Source organism: Alosa pseudoharengus, unplaced genomic scaffold (genome assembly GCF_046254945.1).
Source record: "Alosa pseudoharengus isolate Yale_2024_CS ecotype anadromous, Long Island Sound unplaced genomic scaffold, YU_APseudo_1.1 YU_APseudo_1.1_scf_1, whole genome shotgun sequence".
NCBI lineage: Eukaryota > Metazoa > Chordata > Actinopteri > Clupeiformes > Clupeidae > Alosa > Alosa pseudoharengus.
In genome coordinates this window covers 50991631-51014409 of record NW_027468564.1, presented here as the reverse complement: position 1 = coordinate 51014409, position 22779 = coordinate 50991631, and the positions used below count along the sequence as shown (strand labels likewise).

The 22779-nt window shown below is 40.2% G+C and overlaps 1 protein-coding gene across 1 annotated transcript; it reads left to right on the top strand.

Annotated features, from left to right (window-relative positions):
* Positions 1–14086: 14086 nt before the first annotated feature.
* Positions 14087–20775, top strand: LOC143109858 (uncharacterized). Its single transcript, XM_076272692.1, has 6 exons — positions 14087–15901; positions 16031–16219; positions 16654–16999; positions 17458–17598; positions 19034–19127; positions 19762–20775. The coding sequence occupies exons 2-6, from the start codon at positions 16079–16081 to the stop codon at positions 20207–20209; spliced, it is 1170 nt and encodes a 389-aa protein (XP_076128807.1). The 5' UTR covers positions 14087–15901; positions 16031–16078; the 3' UTR covers positions 20210–20775.
* The last annotated feature ends 2004 nt before the right edge of the window (positions 20776–22779 follow it).

The following is a 22779-nucleotide window of genomic DNA, read 5'->3' as shown; positions in this document are numbered from 1 at the left end:
GAAAACTTAGATGTGTAAGGCAAGCAAGCAAGTTTGGCGGTTGTTACTAAAAATGTGAACATGCACGTTGCATTGTTGTGCGGTGGACTTTCAGAATGAATGGAGTCGGAGTTTCTTTAATATCGAGGCGTCATATTTGTCCGATGGCCTGCTAGGCTATAAAATGAATTGCGATGTCTGTCTGAAAAAGACGCGCTCGTGCAGTCAAAATGAATGGGAGTCTTCAGAACAGGCTTGTCAGTCAACCTGACATAACAGTGTGTAAAGTAGCCTATAATGTGAATGACTTGTTATTTTATCAAGGATTTCTTTCTTTTTGCAAAAAATAAAGTAGCCTACAATAGGCATTAATTAGTAGGCCAGGAGCATGCTGAAATGATGTGGCAAATTGCGTTTTTTATTACAATGATAAAATTGTAAAAGGACGTGACCGAAGCTGAGGCAAGCCAGGCAATAGGCCCGACAGTAATTGTAAAGCAATTTACAAAAGATTCACTGAACAAAAATGCTGATGTGGTACATGAAAATGTAGCTAAAAATGTGGAGAATGCAATGCAATCAAGCATTTTGGACGATATATTGTCACAAGCTGGCAGAATAGGCAACAGGCCGATGTGCGTTTTATTTGGAGACTGTTTTGCGCGACAGAGACTGAGTTTGCTGCTGATATTCTGGGGATAGGCCTAGCCAATGTACGACTTTTGCCTTTTAATATATTTGCTGCATTAGATCAGTCTTTCTAGAACAGGCAAGGGCTTTCTAGCCTCACGTCAGCAGCGCTGCATCACCCATATAGCCTAGCCTACATTAAAACAACCAGCGGATGGCGGGTGCAGCTTTGAAAATTGGTCAACAAACTTTAGTGCTGATGGATGGCTGATGGATGATAAGTTTTGCTATGCAGTTATGGTTGAAATAATAACCCATCAGCGCATCTCTAGTGTGTGTGCCTCTCTCGCTCAGAGGGGAGGGAGAGGCTGAGGGTCGATCCAGCATGGATTCTAAACTCTGTGGTGGATAGGATCTACAATTAGGTGTTAATAATATTACCACGCTAGGTCGAAGTACTCCCAAGTGCTATTGCGCCACACATTGTAGTTCTCATGTTTATTCGCTTGGAAAATCGTCACGTTTCATGTTGTGTGCCCTAACATTTTTCATCAACTACTCGTGCAACTGTATTTAAGTAGGTAAAACGTGGAGGTGTTTGAATACTGCTATGTGCCTCTCTCTACGGCCACGGCAGAGCCAGCTAGCATAGCAACATGCTAACACATTCGCGCCGCGCGACAGAGCGTTTGAGTGCACCTACCGACGCGGGAGAGGTACGACTCAACTCGTGAAAGTTACGGTAAGAACATATATCACTACTGATTTTGGGTGGCGTGTTCCTTTAAGTTTACTTATTATTAGTGGGTTTGATCCAGCAAGCCCACTATTCACCCCTTGCAGACATGTGACTTAAGTCACGTGACGGCTCCATGCTGGACGGCAAAAAGATAGGAGACGGACGGCAAATTACATTATGTCATAACGATTATGATGAACTGAACACCATTACTATAACATCTTTGTAGTTCAATGTATTGCTGTTTGGGGTCTGATAGTCAAAGAAGATGCCAGTGGTGTTGTTAGATGAAATGGGTCATGATCGCAAATGTAAAGTTATTAAAACTGGTGGTAACAGCAAGGGGAGATAACTACGTTAGGCTACTGTAATTAACATTATGGTAAATGAACACCCATAAGTATTTCTGGACTAAAATATTGCAAAGCGATTTGGTTGCTTTATTTGTCTTGCTTTTATCAGTTGTAACATAGTCAAAACGTTAAGAATGTCATATCAGAACATGAAATAATAACTTAGCTGCCACACTTAGAAGCTAGCTATTCTAGCTAACGTTTATCGTAGCTCATAGTGCTAGGGCTAATGTAACTCGTCAGTTTGTACGTTGCCCAGCGAATAAACTTACTTCTTACATGTCTTAAGTTAAAGAATTGAAAGAAATAGGAAATAAAAAAAAACTTGAACGGTATTATCTGTTTACATTCAGATCTTGCCAAAGACTTTGCCTAAGTGCTATCTGCCGTCCTGTTCAGAGTCTATGGTTGCTATAGCAACCGCTGCTGTGCTTCATACACTGAGGAGATAAGCATGCAATTGTGGTTGAAATACTCCCGAAACACAAAGAAAACAAACCAAAATATATCTATGCAAGAACATGGGATGTTGTTGCATTCCAAACAATAAGCCAACAGTCGTGGAAGGGCATTACTACGGTTAAATCTCACTATATGTCCCATTACAACCCATTGATTTGATTCGTGTTCTTGCCGTCCACTAGGCTATTTTGCTGTGGCGCGAACAAAACGTTACGTCACTTGCAAGGGGTGAATTGTTCTTCTTAAGTTTTCTTTATTAGTGGGTTTGATCCAGCAAGATCCCGGAGCAAGCCCACTATTGTTCTTAAGTTTTCTTATTATATCTTCCTATGAGCCCACTTTTTGGCCGAACTACTGCTCCTAGACCGTTTGAGCTATCGACGCAGTTCGAACTCCAAAAATTCAGGCCCGAACCGGTGTAACTTGCTTGTTACTTTCGTGTCACTGGCCCTTGTCGTTTTCGCGGTATTCCCGTTTTTCGGCGTTTTTGGGCCCCATTGAAATGAATGGCGGAATGTTCAAGGATTCTAATTCCGATTGTGACATCACATCTCTAATTGTTTAAGCTTGCACCTGGCAGTGTTCTGAGGCATCTGGCAGAGCTCTAATGGGCTGGGCTGGGCTGTCTGTATATGAAGGTGTGTGCATGTAACTTTTGACCAGTATGTCCGATTTTCATAAATGAGGTACCGTTGGAATCCTCGAATGAAGCCCAGTTCAATGCCTTGCCAGCACTAAGTGTAAAGGTAATGTAAAAAAATATCTGTTTTTTAAAGCCAATCCATGTTGATATAGGTCATTAAAAAAATAAATAAATAAAGTATTTTCACAATCCATTCAGCCCAGTCTTATGCCCAGCTAGCTCCATTCAAACTTAATCATGTGTACAGTTATATAGATTATTACACTGAGAAACACACTTTCATACAGATATTATGCACATCCACGCATCATTACTATTCAAGTTAAGTTACTCATCATTGCCCGGCAAGAAGTCCACAATCAATTCAATTGTCTTGCCACGATCTGTGGAGCTATTGTGGGTACCTGATCTGCATGGGTTACCAGATCTGCATGATTACGTCACAAAATAAATAAAATATATTCTGATTGGTCTATTAGCCGTTGCACTTCCAGAATTTCATTAGACAACGTTATATTACTATAGGTTCTGTATGCTATTTAAAGCCGACCTAACGACGAGTCCCTTCATGATGGTGTGTTGCAATGCATTCTGGGTGCTGTGCTGTGATCCGACGGCTCGTCACCTGACCCACCAAACACAACGATGCTTGAACCAGAGCGCTTAAACTAAACGTAGTAAAAATAAATAGCTACCAAGGCTCCAAATAGCAACACACTACACCGTAGCATAATGAGGGTATCTACATGTAAACCGAAGCATTCAGAACTGTGTAAGTCTACAGGCAGTAGGGATGTGACGCTCGAAGCTGACGTTTCGAAACAGTGTCGAGCTTCCGAAACGCAAGTGTTTCGAACAGTGTTTCGAAGTGTGGTTCAAAACGCCCATGTCACGTGACCATGGCTTAGTGAGGCTTCGTGGTGTTTCAATTTGGTTTGGACAGGTGCACAGCCTTACCGCGCGAGTTTTACCCGATTAAACACCTGTTTGATCTAAATTACAAAGTCCCAGAATGCTTAAAAGTCATTCAAACACATCCTATCTTTGGGGGTTTTTTGTGAGGAGAGAGATTTTGAGAGATATAGCGACATAGAGACATATAGAGATATAGCGATTTATAGTGCATTCTTGTGATTGATAGGTTAGTGATATAGATTAGTTGACAGGCTAGAGACAGACAGTGAGCGATAGTTTAGATAGATATAGTCTAGTGACGTTAATATTTAGATAGTAGCAGAAGTAAAAAAATATATGACTGATGCCTTTACTTCAAGAACAGCTGACCCTTTGAAATACTGGCAGGAGAGGAGAGTGGTTTATCCAAACCTAACTGTGATGGCCAAAAAATATTTGTGCATGCCAGCAACAAGTGTGCCTTGTGAAAGAATTTTTTCCAAGGCTGGGGAGGTTTATTCAAAAACAAGAAACAGATTAAATGCCAAGATGGCAGAACAACTGTTATTCCTAAATAAAAATGTATGTTGACATACAAAAAATGTGTTGTTTATTTTTCCCATGTTGTACCTGTTTAGTCTAACCTGCTTCACATGTATCCTTTATTACAACATGTTCCCAAAAAAAACCCTGAGCCATAAGCATAGCCTACATTTTAAAACCATTGTAGCATTTTCCTCTCTAGCATATTCCAAAGGATAATGTACTATGAAACTGAAATAACAAAACATCTAACTGGCAGATATAAAACTATTCTAGTTATTGAAGGCATATAGTCTGAAATTTCTAAGCACCAGCAGGGAATCGAACACCGGACGCTCCGGCCGAATGCAAGTGTGTTAACCACTTAACCACGTGGCTGTGGACGAAATCTTGCGTTCCATGTTGGCTATTTATATTCTTCGTCTGAAGCAGTTGTGCTTCATGGTCAAAATGTGATGGTGACATCTAGTGGCTAGTTTTGCTAACATGGAGTTACGGGTGTCGGATTGTTTCGAAACCTCGACACATTCCGGCGCAATTGCTTCGAACGTTTCGTTGTTTCACAAAGCCTCGTTCTGCCCATCCCTAACAGGCAGTTTATTAAAAAGAAAAACAGTACCGTTCACTTCTCGTTCACACAGACGGGCGCCATCTTGAGACAACACAACTCTCTGGGATGTGGCATAATCTCGCGTGAAACCTTGTTGCCAGAACAGCAGGAACAGGATAGCAGCACGAAAGATACACAGGATGCACACGGAATTCGAACGAATATGAAGACATCGAAGAACGAACCCTTTTAGGGCCTGTTTATACGTATCTAGATTTTTTTTAAAAACGGATATTTTTGTATGCGTTTGTTTTTTTAATCGCGTTTACACGACATTCGATTAGAAAATATATCCATACACACTAGAACGCAAAATGATTCCAAAGGCGAATGTTTATGTAGAACCTAAAGTGTCGTCTAGGTCATCTACTTGTCTGCGTTGCCCTCCCTACTCCCCTCAATTAGCCTAATAGCAGGAGAGGAAAGACGCTTTGGTTTACCAGTGCTAGTTTATCAGTTTGGCAGAAATTACATGCACAACACAGTAGGCTATGATAGGCCAACAATACACAATATGAGATGGAGATGAGTTGTCAGTTATGTTATATCGTGGCAAGGAACGATTAAAATGTGCAAAAGCCTACCAACATCTCACTGGTATTGTGTTTCCTGAATTCTTACATTCAGGCATTCAAATGAAATGTAATTAAATAGCATATCAATCATGCAACAATGCAAAAACAATGAAACTAGTGTAGGCCTAATTATATTTTACATTAGTAAAGCAGTACTCTGATGTGCATGCTTTTACAAACTTTTGTGAACAATCTTAGCACTTTAAACATTGACTGTTTTGAAGTGCATGTAGGCAATATAGTATAAAAATAATAATAATTGTGATATCGTTACAATTTGATGGGGGGGTGGGAGGAGGGGGTGGGTTCATGTAGGTGGGCCCTATGACCCCAAAGCATGCCTTGACTGGGCCTCAGGTCAAAGAAGTTTGAGAAAGGCTGATGTAGACGACAAAGCAGCAAGGAGGCGTCGTGTGATCATTTAAACAAGTTTTATGACAAGGTTGATGAGGGTGGGAAAAATCGTACATTTCTGTGCAAACTTTGCCCGCACTTCAGTCACATTCAGTCACATTGTCTTTTAAGAAAATGCAGTCCATTTTTCGGTTCCTGCAGCCAACAACCTCAGAACTGACCCTTCATGCCTCTCAGGAGGCGCTGGCCTTTAATCGCAGCCAGAAGAGAGTCAGCAGAAATTTGATTGCCTTTAAAAAATCTGACTTCTTAAAAAATCTTAAACTGGCTGCATTACGTGATTATTTCTGAGATTCTGATACGTTTTTAACCATGACCTATACACAGTTCTGGTTTGAAAATGTATCTCTTAAAATAATCACTTTATGCCGTCAGCTTAAGATGGCTTACTAGCAACTAGAGTTTAGATTCTCTGCCCGAACCCGAGCCCGAGCCCGAACTTGACCCGACCCGACCCGCGGGCCAAGTCGGGCCGATATTTCCAGCCACTATCCTCGGGCCGGGCCGGGCCGGGTCCTTGATCAAGCTTGCTTTTTTTTTCTTCTAATCCAGTGTTTCCTCTATGTTGATTTGGTAGTGGCGGCCCGCCACGGTTTAATTTTCTTCCCCCACGGTATCAGAAATGGGACAGACGCACAATAGTCGCAGTTGCCTTTTAAATGATCCTGCCGACATTATGCACCACCGAGGTGAAGTTAGTTTGATATTTGATATTCGGATATTCGACAGATATTCAAAAAAAAAAATTATGCGGCCGGTTTCACCCCGTGTTTGCAGACAATGTGAAAACAGATGACCTGTCTACTTGCTCCCAGCCGACCTTAGGGACCGTCTAAAAAGTACCTTCTGAATTACCTTCATAGTCTTTTTTGTCAATAGCTTTGACATCATGTGACCTAGTGACTCCAAACTAATTCAAAATAGTTATCCTATATGGGACTCATCAGACACACCTCTTTTTATAGTCACTGTATGCACACTGTATTTTATATGAATATTTTGTAAAAAAAAATACATTATATCCTATATGAATGGTCCTCTTTTTTGAATACCTCCCAAGTCATGTGACCTAGTGACTCCAAACCAATGGAGAATAGTTATCCTATATGGGACTCATCGGGCACACCTCTTTTTATGATCACTGTATGCACACTGTATTTTTTATGAATATTTTAAAGAAAATACATTATTTCATATAAGAAACAGTCTCCTTTTTTTCAATACCTCCCAGGTCATGTGACCTAGTGACTCCAAACCAATGCAGAATAGTTATCCTATATGGGACTCATCAGCCACACCTCTTTTTATGGTCACTGTAGGCACACTGTATTTTATATTAATATTTTAAAGAAAATACAATATTTCATATAAGAAATAGTCTCCTTTTTTTCAATACCTCCCAAGCCATGCGACCTAGTGACTCCAAACCAATGCAGAATAGTTATCCTATATGGGACTCATCGGGCACACCTCTTTTTATAGTCACTGTATGCACACTGTATTTTATATGAATATTTTAAAGAAAATACATTATTTACCAAAAGAAACTGTCTTTTTTTCAATACCTCCCAAGCCATGCGACCTAGTGACTCCAAACCAATGCAGAATAGTTATCCTATATGGGACTCATCGGGCACACCTCTTTTTATGGTCACTGTATGCACACTGTATTTTACATTAATATTTTAAAGAAAATACATTATTTCATATAAGAAACAGTCTCCTTTTTTTCAATACCTACCAAGCCATGTGACCTAGTGACTCCAAACCAATGCGGAATAGTTATCCTATATGGAACTCATCAGATACACCTCTTTTTATGGTCACTGTATGAACACTGTATTTTATATGAATATTTTGTAAAAAGAAATACATTATTTCCTATATGAATGGTCCTCTTTTTTCAATACCTCCCAAGTCATGTGACCTAGTGACTCCAAACCAATGCAGAATAGTTATCCTATATGAGACTCATCGGGCACACCTCTTTTTATGGTCACTGTATGCACACTGTATTTTATATGAATATTTTGAAGAAAATACATTATTTACCAAAAGAAACTGTCTTTTTTTCAATACCTCCCAAGCCATGCGACCTAGTGACTCCAAACCAATGCAGAATAGTTATCCTATATGGGACTCATCGGGCACACCTCTTTTTATGGTCACTGTATGCACACTGTATTTTACATTAATATTTTAAAGAAAATACATTATTTCATATAAGAAACAGTCTCCTTTTTTTCAATACCTACCAAGCCATGTGACCTAGTGACTCCAAACCAATGCGGAATAGTTATCCTATATGGAACTCATCAGATACACCTCTTTTTATGGTCACTGTATGAACACTGTATTTTATATGAATATTTTGTAAAAAGAAATACATTATTTCCTATATGAATGGTCCTCTTTTTTCAATACCTCCCAAGTCATGTGACCTAGTGACTCCAAACCAATGCAGAATAGTTATCCTATATGAGACTCATCGGGCACACCTCTTTTTATGGTCACTGTATGCACACTGTATTTTATATGAATATTTTGAAGAAAATACATTATTTCCCATAAGGAATGGTCTACTTTTTTTCAATACCTCCCAAGCCATGTGACCTAGGGACTCCAAACCAATGCAGAATAGTTATCCTATGTGGGACTAATTAGACACACCTCTTCTTATAGTCACTGTATGCACACTGTATTTTATATGAATATTTTTAAGAAAATACATTATTTGCCATCATGAATGGTCTCCTTTTTTCAATACCTCGCAAGCTTATTTCTCGCTAGACATCACAGATCAACATAGAACTGTTCTGATATGTGATACTAGTCAGACACGTCAATGTGAAATAATATTTTGCATGAACTATTATATTTAATTTTTTTTAAATAATCATATTTATTTCCTATGGAAAACAGCGTTTTGCTCAATAGCTGCCATATAAGGGGTCCTAAACAACACAGATCAATCCAGAACTGTTCTGCTATGGGGTACTTATCAGACACACCTAAATATGAAAAATGATTTGGCATCTACTATTATATGGAAGGTATTGAGAAAACACAGTTTCCATAGGAAATAAATGGGTACTATAAAATAGTATGTGCAAAAATTATATTAATTTGAGGTTTGTCTGATTAGTCCCATAAAGGATATTCTGCATTGGTTTGGTGTCCCTACGTCACTTCCCTTGGGGGGGGGGGGGTATTGAAAAAGGAGACCATTCCTTATAGGAAACGATGTATTTTCTTTAAAATATTAATATAAAATAGAGTGTGCTTTCAATGGTTATAGGAAGAGGTGTGTCTGATGAGTCCCATATAGGGTAACTATTCTGCATTGGTTTGGAGTCACTAGGTCACATGGCTTGGGAGGTATTGAAAAAAGGAGACCATTTCTTATGGGAAATAAGGTCTTTTCTTTAAAATATTCATATAAAATACTGTGTGCATATAGTGACTATAAAAAGAGGTGTGTCTGATGAGTCCCATATAGGATAACTATTTTGAATTGGTTTGGAGTCACTAGGTCACATGATGTCAAAGCTATTGACAAAAAAGACTATGAAGGTAATTCAGAAGGTACTTTTTAGACGGTCCCTAAGGTCGGTTGGGAGCAAGTAGACAGGTCATCTGTTTGTACATTGTCTGCAAACACAGGGTGAAACCGGCCGCATAATGTTTTTTTTTTTAATATCTGTCGAATATCCAAATATTAAATATCAAACTAACTTCACCTCGGTTTATGCACCCCCCGTTGGCAGCCGCTAACATTGCAATTTAACAACAAGCAGAACTATTCAGAGGTTTGGGGCTGTCCAGTTTACCTCCACATAGTGTGTGGATCTGCTTATTGTCCAAACGTTTGCTTTCTTCTGAGTGACTCACTATTAAACAACACCTCCACCAAAAACGTCACCGCGGTGGGTCCGTTTTAATAAGACAAAGTTCAACTTGTCAGTTCTGACAGCTAACGTCCTGATATCAAACATCTGGAAACATTAAAACGATAAGTGAGTCACTAATATAATACAAATTGGAAATAGTCTATAGATGTAGTAATAGATGTAATGATGTTAAAATAAATAGTTGTGTTGTATGACATGGAAAAGTTTATTTTTTAATAATTTGGGCTACACAGACGCACAAAGGCCGCACGACCTAAACGTTTGTTACCCTTGTTGCTAAATGTGAAAATTTGCAAAAAGAAGTGCAACCATTTTTTTAAATTTTCTAACGAATTAGGCTACAGAATGCTTAGCCTAGGCCAGGGGTGGGCAAACTGCGTCCCGCCGAGCATTTTCATCCGGCCCGCCGAGCATTTCATTTGGTTATCAGGCTGCTCGCTATTTTTTTCCTGCGATAGAGACGACGTTGGTTAGCCTTACTGCAAACTGCTTTTCACTCTCCTTAGAGAACGTTCGCAATGTCAATGTCAAAACATCATGTTAAATCGAGATAACATCATGTTAAACTAAGTTAACTCCTTTGCAGCAGATCTAACGTGAACATGTGATCCATTTAATTGGGAAAGCGTCTGCACTCACGAGAGGGAGAGAGAGCCGCAGGTTCCAGCTGGCTTGTCATTGTTGATAATTGATATATCCTTCTTATAAGAAACTTTTAAAAGGAAATCATGAAGGCAACAGTAGTTCCCACTACTGACCATTTAAAAACTGTGAGAGGGCCCAGCCGTAGGTACAGCACTAGCCATAGCGGAACAGGCAGAAGATCAGGGCCGTAGTCACCATAGACATTGAGGGGGACGTGTCCCCCCCAATATTCAAATATGACCAAAATGTCCCCCCCAACAAGGGCGTCAGTTTGTTTTTAGAAGTGGTGGGGACAATAACCATAAGCTTGAGTGTGTTTTGAAAAGTGGGGGTACCTTTATGTAAGCTATTCATCCATTCAACGCTGCATTATGCTCAACAGTAGTGTTGCGCCTTATGTTTTTTTAACATCCGCACCCACCCGACCCGTCAGGAGAGTCAATCTGCACCCACTCGACCCTCAATATGCACTGATTAACTACCCGAACCTGACCCAAAAAAAAAAAAATAATAAAAAAAAAAAAAATGAGACGTCTTTTTGCCGCAACTTGTGTCTGAAAACGAGGTGAAAATGTGCAGGCCTGCTGTGCTGATCTGTTCACATGATGCGGAATTTTGGGGAGGCAGCATCAGCTATTAATGTGACGTGCAACAGGGGCGTGTAGAGTGATAGGCATAGGCCTTATTATGCGTGGGCCTTCAGATGCAGCAGGTGTGTGATTTCCAAAACCATGGCGGGAGAACCGACTGCACTTTGGTTAACTTGCATTTGCTTTGCTGTTGCTTAGAATATTAGATTCTTGCGATAGATGTCTTCAGACAATAACAAGTAATTTGGAAGGGAAATTGAAGAGAAGAGTTGCCCCCTGCGTTAGCCGTGATTCCCCTTTGAAAATCAGAGGTTCACAGGTTACTGTGGCCTTGGTCAGTGGCGCCGCCAGCCGTAATCCATCAGCCTACGCACTGTGCGTACAATTCATTCATGAAATCATTCAATACAACAATAAAAATAGCTTGTGTACTGTCTTAATTGAAACATGCTTCACGCACAAATGATGTCCATTCTCTTTGCCCTAGGCTATCTCAACATAAGGATAGGCCTACATTAGAAGATGATGGTTGGTGTAAACTTTGTCACACGACGTGATAAGCAGTTCTGGCGCTTAAAAACGCAACGTTCATTCAGTCATAAATCATTCAAACGTAGGCCTAGTGCTCGTCATGAAAAGAAAACAGCAGCTTAATATTTTTCAGGTGTTTAACAGTAGGCCTAGGCGCACTGTATCAGTTATGCCGTAGGCAGTGAGATTATTAGGCATTGCATCCTGTAACTCTGTTTGGAACATCACAGTTCGGGTTGATAAGATTCAGTTAATGCGAGTATGGGTCGTCTCAAAGTTTGGGACAACCAAACAGCAGAGTAGGCAAAGCAAATCCTACTTGTTAGGTTACCAAAAGCTGTCTTTTCTCTAGGCCTATCGGAAATCGCGACATAAGCTCATTGGTTTCTTTTTTCTTTTCTTTCTTGTTCGCGTGTTTGGGTAGTGAAGCGATATATTTAAATCAATGTATATCAGAGCCGATATGGCCAGCCCTGATCTGCTGCTCTGTAAGGTATTTCTGTCCCACCCAAATTTGCTGAACTACTTGCGAAGTAGCCTATTCATCACAGACATCACATCTATCACACGAAAGAGCTTTTTCTCAGCTTTTAAACGATGTTGGTGGTTAGTTGTTGTGGTAAACGGTTCGCGAGAAAAGTAGCCTAACTTTAATTTAATCATATTTTCTGCACCCGTCTCCCTACCCATTCATCTTGGCTTCGCGAACTTTCCCTCAACACATGACAAACCATATATCAGAATAAACAGCAGACCTTACCGAACACAAAGGTGTAATTAAAGTTTAAAGTTTTAATTAAAGTTTAAAGCACTCCCCTGTACAGTTAGCCATTCCAGAGTAATCCGGTTTTAAATTTGCAGCAATGTCTATATGCATGTCTCCAACTTTGGGGTTCACAATGTGTTTAAATTGTTCAATAGGCCTACATGATTTTATAACAGGCCAAATACAAAATAAATGTTAATATCGCCTAGATAGCCTATCTATAAACATTACAATCAGAGGATATACATATAGGGTAGACCAACGCTCATGAGTTCATGCTTTGTTTTATCGCTGGATTTTAGGATAGCCTACTATGGCAACCGATTGCATTCCGAGCTACAGTCAACTCTAGCAAGCATTACATGACTGGAGGGTCGGGTGGGTGCGGATGTTAAAAAACCTTAACCGCGCAACACTCGATCCACACATATCTAGCAGGTGTGCATGCTGTGAGGATGTCATTGTGCGCGCCTATCGCATGGTTTAGACTCGATGATTTCAGTATGTGGGGATTTTTACGGTCGCATTTGTTTGCACATTTTTAGAAGTGGTGGGGACAAAATTCAAATTATAAATAGTGGTGGGGACATATCCCACCCGTCCCCCCCGTAATCGACGCGTATGCCCCCCAATATACGGACATAGAAAAATAAAGAAAGAATAAAGCGCTATACTAGGCCTACAGGAAACCAACACGCATCTGAAATGTAATCAAACGTAAATAACGCACAAATTAGTGACCTCTGGTTCCAGAGTAGCCTACACCCCTGAGTGGTTTGTCCTGGTGATTTTCCATTTTTCGTTAGTGGTGTGCGCATTCAAAAGCTTCCATTTACTGCACCCTACTGCGGTGAGGTAGGGCTGTCAACAATATCGCAAAAGCTACCGGTACAATTTTCACAAAACTTCTTGGAAAGGTGTAGCACAGGCTAAGGAAATCCCATACATGTTTGGAGCCGAGCAGACTGAAAGGGAACATTTTCCATATTGTAGCCTATTCTCGCAATGATAGCGAAAGTGAAACGTTTTATTTTAAATGATGAATTTGTGCAAGCCTGTGTCATTTCTTTCACGTCTTTCAACATAAATAATGCATTCATATGCTAGTAGTAATGCCAGAAATTACCGTGTATAGGCCTCTTAGAAATGATTGTTGCATCTTGGTCCGTGTAACGCTTATCAGTTCAATTTTCTATTCCAAAACTTGAAAACGGAAATTAGAAAATATATTTTGATTTCCTAACATTGTGTTTTTTTGCTCGCCAGGTAAATACGCGAGTAAGATTTTGGAGTCGTTTTTTTTATTTTGAGCTTGATAGAAAATTGGATAATTGAAAAAATAGAAATTCGGAAAGGTTCTGTTCTGTTTCTGCATGCGTCTTTAGGTTGCTGGCGAAGCCAACCCCCTACCAACCCTCGCCGCTATTCCCTGATTAGTGGCTGCGCGCAGAAAACGCAGACGAGTTTCCGTGGGCTTTAAAATGTTTGGTATCTCAGCTCATGTACATTTTGGCAGGTAGTTGTAAAAATGTAGTGGGGGGGGGGGGCTGTGGTTGTACACATTCTGTGGTTGTGGAATCTACACGTTCGGTGGTTGTACCGCTGCATTAAAAATAAAAGTCCCCACGTTACGTAGCTGGTCCAGTCAACAGAAAATGATGCTGAACCCTCTAGCAGTTTAAGCTCTCCCTGCTGTCACTCTGCTCTGCTTGTGAAGCTGATCCCAGGAGGATTCAATAGCGTGGACTCTTCTCCACAACAGTTGCAACATTAATTCTGCATTACAATTGTCTTTACAACAAGCAGAGGGGCATGACCACTGCAATTACAGAATTCATGTTACTACTGTTGTTGAGAAATGTAGACACTATGTGTTGTGGGACAGTTACACTCAAGCCTTATGTGCCTAGTTTCCCCCAGCATTTCATTTATATTCAACTCTGTAAGTTGGAGCTGAACTTTATCATTAAACTGTTGATGATCATGCAGTTTTGTGTAGCCTACATGACAATCAATGTTATATGTGCACCAACCTGGGACCTAGTCACTAAGAGATTGATGTTAGAAAGAAATGATTTACAAGAATATACAAATAATATCTTCCATAATAAGGTATGTTAGAGAGTACATACAACAGGTCAAAGCAAATGTAAATAAATAAATACCAACAGACAATAGGTCAGGTCAAACCAAGTGTTTTTAATAGGACAAACATGAACCTATGTGTGACAGTGTAATGTTTGTGCAGGGGGCATAAACATCACACATGTTTTGAAACCTATTACTTAAAACTAAAACTACAAATATTTAGGTAAATGCAGTACATAGTCACTTGTGTTTCAATACAGCGTCAAACAAAGCTGTGGGAAATTAACAGGACTGTGTGGAACATTGTTGCATTAAAACCTTACAATTCTCTTGCAAACATATGTGACATAGTTCATGGAAAGTTTAAAGGTAATTCCTACTGAGTCTGTTTGTAATATCAATGTATGAAAGCAGGGCCTGTGTGAAAAAAACATTGTCCCCCATGACTGTGCTGTAGAAGATGTCTTCAAAGCTGGGATAAGCTGTTGAAAAGTGAATGTACCGCAGCTGCTGTAAATCTGCACTCCCATACAGAGGGTCATGCCCAAAGTCTGTGGGTTGGGTCAGGTGCCCACCTTCAGTGTTGTAATGTGCTGCCACAACTTCAGCAGGTGGAAGTAGCTACAGAGGTACTCTGGATGTTCGCAGGTTGTTTACAAACAGGACATCAGGAACACCTTTCAGTGGTATAGTATGGGCATTCCATGCTGGAATAAAGGTACCCAAGCCTGCTCTGCAGCAGCTCTGTGTGAAAGTGGACACACAGAACTTGGTACACACATCATCCATATCCAACAAGAGGTTGTTGGCCATCTCACAGAGAGCATTCTTAATTGGGTAATTAACTCTTGCATTTATCTCCACCCACTTTCTTTCAGCAGTATGGTTTTGTCTGGATAGACTTTGTATGTATGGGGGCCTGTTGGTGTTTGTGCGGTATGCTTGGAGGTTGTCTTGTTGGTACAGGCAAAGGTAGAATTCCCGTCCATAGTCGACTCTAATCTGGTCAAAAAGGCCATACTTCAGACAAACATCTCTGAAGACCTCATCATAAATGGTCAAATTGTTCTTGATAGGCATGACTGCAAACCCCAAGATCTTTCCACTGAAACCATCTGACGCCACAACTTCAGTCACTCCAAATTCAATCAGCTTCTCATTTTGATCCATGTGTATTTTGTGTCCTGCATACTCTGCATAGTACAGATGAGGATTGGTCAACCTGGCAGTGCCCTCTCTTCTCATGTGAGTGTAGACAGGTGTCATTGTTGCAAGCGCTTGCCTAACACTTCGCTCTCCAAGCTTGAACCCAGCAGCTCTCATCATACCAGTCATTACTTTCCTTCCACAATATGGTCCAGTTTTGCATACAGATGATGCCACAATAGCATTGACACCGTCTTTTCCCAGAACAGAGTAATGGTGTCTGTGGATATTACACTGCAGACAAAATGTGTATATGGAGGATAGACTTGCTCCTCTTGTGACTCCATACTGGTTCTGTAGGACTTCCCTCACTTGATTGCAGGTATAACCACGTTCTTCCACGAGCGTACGGATTACATTCTCATATTGATCAAGAGTGGACATTTTGATATTGATCATAAACAAGAAAAAAATTATTCATCGATACATTTATTCATTTATGGTTCTTCAGATTGGCCCGGATTTGGTCCGGATCACAGTCGTCTGACCCGGATGTTGCATGGACGGACGAGACACGATGGAGTCGTCAGGAGATGATTTTACTGCCATCGCTAGCACATTTCATTTATATAATGATAATAAAAGACTGACAATAACATCAAAGGATTTGAGCAGGAAACGCGTGGAGTTAATCTTTCAGGTAAGACCTGCGTTTAGCGCAACGTGAACGTTTCTAAATTGTAACATTATTAACATCATTTTCTGGCTAGTAATGGCTAGTTAACGTTTGACGTTATGGATAGAATGATAACTTTAGATACATGAGGTTTCTGCATGCTGTGGCTTTTAATGGCTTAAGTAATGATAAAGTATGTAAGTAAGAGAAAAGTGTGGTTCAAAAAAATTCCACTACCGTTATATTAATTCAGTGGCAGCACCCATGAAGAGCTAACGCTAGCCTAACAACAGCTAACTTCAATGTTGACCTGATAGCCACCAATATCTGTACAATGGCGACATGGATGACATTATGAAGCCAGTTCTCACAATTGACTATCTATGCGCCAATTTGTTTGTATATCAATGGTTGTAGTGTAATAGTTTGTAGTGTAAACTGTGTTTGTTTATCCATAGTTGGAAGAGGAGAGTATTTATTTGGAGGATGACATCACCAGAGAGACGTTTTTCCCCACCCCACACGGCTCCTTCCAGACACTGTTAATGCGAGACCGAGGGTCTTTTCGGGTATGGGGCAGAGAGAAGTTTCAGCAAGCAGTCCTTAATCCCGCCCCTTACACAGGACCGAGGTCTCATTTCACACCTCCAGCCTCCACATCCACATCCACCTTTATTCCACCAGCCTGTCGCCCTCCTGCACAACAGTCCTCCACATTTCAGAACCCCGGCAGGAAGAACAAGAGCTTTAGAAGGAAGATTTACCTGGCTGATGTGGAAGATGATGGTGACATTTCTGCATACAGTAAGTGGGTGACTAAAACAAGAGTATTGTTTTTTCCCCATCTATGACATCGATGTAGCCTACTAAATGTAATGCTTGGATGTGTGGGGTAGGTATAGGCACATTATGCTAAGGTCTGCAATATTAACTTAAAGTGAAACTCTGGCATTATCTGATCCATAGCCCTGCTGTTTGAGGTCACCACATGCTTTCAGTGGGGGGGGGGGGGGGGATTTGGCACAACATACCGGATAGTGGACCAGCAGCTAAAGCGAACTTATTTGTGAACATAAACTAAAATTGAAACTCAAATGCTCTGATAGCTGAGCTTTAGCTGCTGGTCCACTATTCTGGCTATGTTGTGCCAAATTGTCTCGTTCTTTTTCCTCACTACAGCACGCAGTGACCTTTAACAACAGGGCACTGGGTTTAATAATGTGTTTCCTTTAACTAATAAAGCTTCCACCCTTCCCCATCAGCCTCAGTGCATGTCACCATCAACGAGGGCACTGGCGTGCAGGCCATTGCAACAACTGTGCAAGAGTATATAAACTCCTCAGATGCATTCACCATGTGTGATTCAAAAGGGGTACCAATCTCTGATTCTGCTGAGACAAAAGGTTTGACCCATATATTACAGGGAATATACTCTTACACGGTCCGTGTAACGCTTTGCAGTGCTATGTTCTATTTGCAGAATTCACATGAAAAAATATAAAAATAGGCTTAAAAATCCGTTATCCATTCTTTAGGACGGCACAGTAAATGGGTTATTGTTGCATATTTTGATTTTCAATTAAGCACAGTTACGGTTTTCTGTTCAGAAGTTAAAAATTAAAATGATGCGTCAATTTTCTAATTTTCCTTTTTTGAGCTTTTGGTTGGACTGAACCACGAGCACCTGGGGGAGAACACCATCTAGCTGGGCCAGGCTAGATGGTGGAAGAGAGCGCCGCCTAAGTTGTGCGTGATTTTGACTCATTACTTTAGTGATTAATAACTAAAACTTCGCCGATTTTTGGGAGATGGCACGTTAAACATAACTTTCAGCCTATGTTGAACATATCTACAGTATATTTGAATACCATGGCCGTGCCATAGCAAATAATTCCCCAAAGCAGAATTCTTTGCCATCGACGTCAGTCTAGGCTATAGAGGCTACCCCAAGCACTGTTTGACATGGGACATTTTTGCTTATTTAACACTTTACGCTAGACTATGTTTCATTAGGCTAAACGAAGACACAACAGTGAGTATATGCCTAATTTATCAGTTTATCTATTTATTAATTTCAACAGCAAATAGCCTACATTGCTATAGGCTACGGCTCAAGTCCATTGGATCATGTAGGTCTCCAAAGCCTCCCAGAACATGAACATTCTACACACGTACTCATAGGTATCAGGATGCAGCAATGTCTCCCTCTGCATCTGAAGTTCTGATCTCGAACTGACATTATCAATTGCATTATCAATTGCTGAACTGTGTTTGATAGGCCTCCATCTCTACATCCGCTGATAAAATGCCATCAACAACACCGCGCGCCAATATGTATCAGGGCAACCCCCTACGCTTGTGGTACACCCCAACAAAAACGGTAAAAAGGGCAAAAATCCAATATTAACTGAATTTTACTTTTGTTTCCAATCCAGTTTCTGTCTTTTTCTTTATATCTTGACTAATGACACATTTAGAAAATAGCAGCAATTATCTATTTGCTGAGCAGTTAAAAAAAATTGAGAATTGGATTATTGAACACATTTTTTATTTGGATCAGATGGATGGAGCAAATAGAACAATGCACTGCAAAGCGTTACACGGACCTTACACTATACACAAATGTGTATTAAATGCTCCATAAATGCTTTGGAAGTGAAATTGATACCAATGTGTATCAATGAATTGATGCAAAACCCAATGAATTGATTAATAAACTGAAGCCATACATAATATCATATTGCACTAGTTTATTTAGATGTAATGCAAGTGAGTATGTGTCTATTCAAATGATGTTGTGAACTGATTGTGTTTGTGCCTTTTCTGTCTTCCATGCAGATTTGGAATTCTGGAAAACTCCGAGTCGCAAGATCTACGCGATCAAGAACACGGACATTTCCAAACTTACACGAAACTCATCAAAGAAAAGGAGGTGAGGCGGGTAGTACAGCAGCACCTGTAGAACCAGTCAATCGAAAAGTGATTTCAATACTTTTTCACAACTGAGATAGTAAGAAGTTTGTTCAAATTCAAAAATGAAAATGGCACTGAAATACCACTTTGAATGATTACTGTCTCAACATTATTCAGACCCTTCATGACAAGTCTGTTGTAATTAGAATATTACACTTTGTACTTAAATGAACTGATGCAAATGTTATGGAGAGGCAAACGACATCTGTGGTAGCATTCTTGAGGAATGTTTTCAATATAACCGAGCCCCAACCTGCTGCTGAACTGGCTAGCTACATGTAAGTGGCGCGACATACTATTTTATTTGCCCTGGGCCAACATGCTTACATTAAACTCCCTGATTTTAATCCATTCTTCATGGGTAGTGGCCTCCAGTTCACCAAGATTTTTTGAATTTGCAAGCTGCATCTGTCTTGTTTTGTTGTTTATTGAAGAAAAAAAAAGCTGATGGTGTGTAACAGAGGGGGATTGGACTATTTCAGGTGCAATCAGCCAAATGTGTGTGTGCATGTTCTTTTTTTTTATCATGTGATATGTGGATTGTCTCTGACACTGTGGTCTGTCATGAAACTGACATTTCATCTTCTTTTTAGATTGGAAGCTGATACCCCAGAAACAGTGAAGACCACCCTGGCAAACATTGAGGAGACCCTCAAAGTCGAATTAAAGGGCGTGGAGAGCACGATCAGTGGCATGATCGAAGAAAAAATGACAGAACTTGCAGCTGTAGTGAATCAAGCAAAAGTCACACAGGTGGCAATCCTGCAAAATATGCAAGATGCTGTTCAAAATTTGGGTGCAGAAGCCACTGTTACCAAATGCCTCAAGGAGGCATTTATATGCAAAATTTGCACCAATTTACCTTCCACCGTTGTTGTAGTAGCTGCATGTTGCGGGCAGATTGTAGGATGTGGGGCATGTGTGCAGACATACTTAGAGAATAATGATGATTGTCTTTTGTGCAAGTCAACAATGTTTGGCAACAAATTAGTTTTCTTAAGAGGCGTCAGTGAGATTCTACTCAAACTGTCTGTAGCTTAATGTTTTTGTATGGCGGAGGGTTTTAATGCAACAATGTTGCTCGCAGTCCTGGGGGGGCCTATTACTGTTCTTAAAAGGCATCACTGTTTTTTTTTTTCCTCTACAAACCGTCCATACTGTAGCTTAATGCATGTGAGGTTTTAATGCAACAATGTTCCACACAGTCCTGTTAATCTCCCACAGCTTTGTTTGACGCTGTATTGAAACACAAGTGACTATGTAATGTGTAAGTAATATATTTAACTAAATATTTGTGTGGGGGGTAACAATATGCGGCCTATTACTGTTCTTAAAAGGCAGCAATTTTTTTTTTTCCTCTGAAAACTTCATACTTGTGAGGTTTTAATGCAACAATGTTCCACACAGTCCTGTTAATTTCCCACAGCTTTGTTTGACGCTGTATTGAAACACAAGTGACTATGTACTGCATTTACCTAAATATTTGTAGTTTTAGTTTTAAGTAATAGGTTTCAAAACATGTGTGATGTTTATGCCCCCTGCACAAACATTACACTGTCACACATAGGTTCATGTTTGTCCTATTAAAAACACTTGGTTTGACCTGACCTATTGTCTGTTGGTATTTATTTATTTACATTTGCTTTGACCTGTTGTATGTACTCTCTAACATACCTTATTATGGAAGATATTATTTGTATATTCTTGTAAATCATTTCTTTCTAACATCAATCTCTTAGTGACTAGGTCCCAGGTTGGTGCACATATAACATTGATTGTCATGTAGGCTACACAAAACTGCATGATCATCAACAGTTTAATGATAAAGTTCAGCTCCAACTTACAGAGTTGAATATAAATGAAATGCTGGGGGAAACTAGGCACATAAGGCTTGAGTGTAACTGTCCCACAACACATAGTGTCTACATTTCTCAACAACAGTAGTAACATGAATTCTGTAATTGCAGTGGTCATGCCCCTCTGCTTGTTGTAAAGACAATTGTAATGCAGAATTAATGTTGCAACTGTTGCTGAGAAGAGTCCACGCTATTGAATCCTCCTGGGATCAGCTTCACAAGCAGAGCAGAGTGACAGCAGGGAGAGCTTAAACTGCTAGAGGGTTCAGCATCATTTTCTGTTGACTGGACCAGCTACGTAACGTGGGGACTTTTATTTTTAATGCAGCGGTACAACCACCGAACGTGTAGATTCCACAACCACAGAATGTGTACAACCACAGCCCCCCCCCCCCCCCCCCCCCCCCCCACTACATTTTTACAACTACCTGCCAAAATGTACATGAGCTGAGATACCAAACATTTTAAAGCCCACGGAAACTCGTCTGCGTTTTCTGCGCGCAGCCACTAATCAGGGAATAGCGGCGAGGGTTGGTAGGGGGTTGGCTTCGCCAGCAACCTAAAGACGCATGCAGAAACAGAACAGAACCTTTCCGAATTTCTATTTTTTCAATTATCCAATTTTCTATCAAGCTCAAAATAAAAAAAAACGACTCCAAAATCTTACTCGCGTATTTACCTGGCGAGCAAAAAAACACAATGTTAGGAAATCAAAATATATTTTCTAATTTCCGTTTTCAAGTTTTGGAATAGAAAATTGAACTGATAAGCGTTACACGGACCCATCTTGCATATTTAGATGCGCACTCAATCGCGCATCCATGCAGGCAAAACGTGATCAAATGTGGCGACGGCACACAAGTTGGAAAAAACGTTTACAATACGTGATAGCCTACAGTTAATGTGAATCGCGGACAATAACCAAAGATAGGAATTTGCACCTCCATTCACCAATTAAACGCTATAGTAGGCCTAGTGTTTCTACATGTTGGCACAAAACGTCATTTCTGTCAGAAGCCAGTCTATAATGCATACAGGGGTAACATGAGGTGAGTCAGACAGAAGAGGGGCCTGTCTTAGTAGCCTATTCCTGAATCCTGTCCCTTTCAAACTACGTTAAAATGGTGTGATTAGCCGCAAGCATAATAAAATCTAAATTAAAAGACAAAATCTTATTAGGCTCCAAACCTATGAGTCTAAGCCTTAGTTTAAAAAAATCTTCAGGTGTAAGTAATAAGGCAAAGAACCACATTCTGTGTAATATAGAGGTTATCATAAGATACTCTAGTTTGTAATTTCTTTTAAAGTATACATTTTGAACACAAATGGAGTCACGGGTCCAGGGATGGATTACTGAATGGGCTTACTGGGCCCAAGAGCTCAGGTGGCCCTGAAGCCCAAGCCTCTGTGTGAAGTTGCTTCTTCTCCACCCTTCTCTTTTCACAAAACTCACCAGGGGGGGGGCATCTGTGTCCAGGGGTTCATAATCCATCCATGCCATGCCTATGTCCGTCAAAAGTTTGGAATAACCTAATTGACTGACCTAACTAACGACTTGTTTGTGATTTTTAATAATATTTTTGCATGGTAGGAAATGTATTAAAATTCTGTTTGGGGGTCCCACCACAGATTTGGTCCCCCCCAATGTTGACATCATGACTACGGCCTTGCAGAAGATCATTGAGAAATAAACGTGAATTAAAGCGACAGTGCACAATTTATACATTTGTTAAACTGCATAAAATTAGCAGTATT